The sequence below is a fragment of the Triticum aestivum genome, unplaced genomic scaffold, assembly GCF_018294505.1.
Source record: "Triticum aestivum cultivar Chinese Spring unplaced genomic scaffold, IWGSC CS RefSeq v2.1 scaffold308712, whole genome shotgun sequence".
NCBI lineage: Eukaryota > Viridiplantae > Streptophyta > Magnoliopsida > Poales > Poaceae > Triticum > Triticum aestivum.
This window is the reverse complement of record NW_025266014.1, coordinates 1-1517: the sequence shown is the minus strand read 5'-3', so window position 1 is coordinate 1517 and position 1517 is coordinate 1. Positions and strand designations below refer to the sequence as shown.

General features: G+C 45.4%; 1 protein-coding gene across 1 annotated transcript; it reads right to left on the bottom strand.

Annotated features, from left to right (window-relative positions):
* Window positions 1-251: 251 nt before the first annotated feature.
* Window positions 252-1502, bottom strand: LOC123177975 (receptor-like protein EIX2). Its single transcript, XM_044591361.1, has one exon. It carries the CDS (start codon window positions 1500-1502, stop codon window positions 252-254), a length of 1251 nt encoding a protein of 416 aa, XP_044447296.1.
* Window positions 1503-1517: the final 15 nt, after the last annotated feature.

Below are 1517 nucleotides of genomic sequence, written 5' to 3'. Positions count from 1 at the left end.
GAACGTGAGATGAATCGAATACGTCGTAGAATAGATTGATAGAACAGTCAAGTAGAGCCAGAGAAGAAAAATGTGAGTGAGATGCATTGTACAGGCAAGAACGTAATCAAATCAATTTGAGAAGAAAAATGTGAGTGACATGCATTGCGACCAAATTTACCAAACGATTCGATGCTATTACATTGGTATAACATTGTACATTCGCCAATAAAAATGAAAGAGGTACAGCATTGCAGATAACACCGCTAATGTCACAACTTTTTCATAATTTTACATTGCATGCCATCAACAAAGGAAAGAAAACCAGATCTCCAGGACTTAATTGTAAAGAGCATCCCAAACCACAACCAGAGACCAGACACAATCCCAGCAATCACACAATAGTACATCCAGTGGTCCTCCTCTTCACCATTTCTCTCATCCGGTGCAATCGAAGTATTCGTACATGAAATGTTTAGAGGAAATCCACAGAGCCCAGAATTGTTGGAGTAAATTGATGGGTCAGTCAGGGTCTGAATCTGATTCCCGGTGGGTATCTTGCCCGACAAAAGATTGTTCGAGACATTTAACGTGTTGAGCCCTGATAATCGTGTGATGCTTTGAGGAATGTTTCCAAAAAGTTGATTAGATGATAGATCAAGGATCTCAAGAAAAGAGAGGCTACCAATGCCTTGCGGAATGCGGCACGACATATGGTTTCTTGAAAGGTTTAGGAACCGAAGGCCTTGAAGGTTGGTTAACTCTTCGGGGATGCATTGTGATAGCAAATTGTCTGATAAATCAATGCCGGCTAATAACCGGATCGCTCTTCGGAATTTCTGCACCTTGTCCTTCCATATTATGTCGATTCTATCATTGTACTTCCAGTCGCTGAGCAGTCCCGTAGTCGATGGATCTCGTGGATGCTTCATGGAAGTCAAGTTGTCGAAGGATACCGGAATGGAGCCAGTCAAGCTATTGTTTGCCATGTCAAGCAGCTGAAGTTGCGAAAGCCGTGATAATTCCGGAGGAATTTCTCCAGTAAAATTGTTTGATCTGAGGCTAAGGATTCTCAATAATGGGATCTGACTCCCAATCCATGGAGGGATAACACCAAAGAACATGTTGTTCCCGATGTCCAGGGTGGATAGCGAGTTGCAACCCTCTAGAACCGGCGGGAAGGCACCACCGAAGCCATTTCCGGCGAGGTAAAGAGACCTAAGAGAGCAGTTGTGGTTTGCCACAGGTGCCGGGATTTTACTTGAAAAGTAATTGTTGGATAGATCCATGAACAGCAGAGCCTCTAGGCTCCACCAGCAGTCTGGGAGCTTCCCGGTGAGCCGGTTGTTGGATAGGTCCATGAATAACAGAACCTGGAAGTTGCACCAGCAGTCTGGGAGGTCCCCGGTGAGCCTGTTGTTCGACAAATCTAGTACCGTGATGGAGATGAGCCTGCAGAGCTGGTGTGGGATGTTGCCGACGAGGTTGTTATTGTAGAGACGAAGGTCGTTGAGGCCGCGCATGTCATTGAGCTGCGG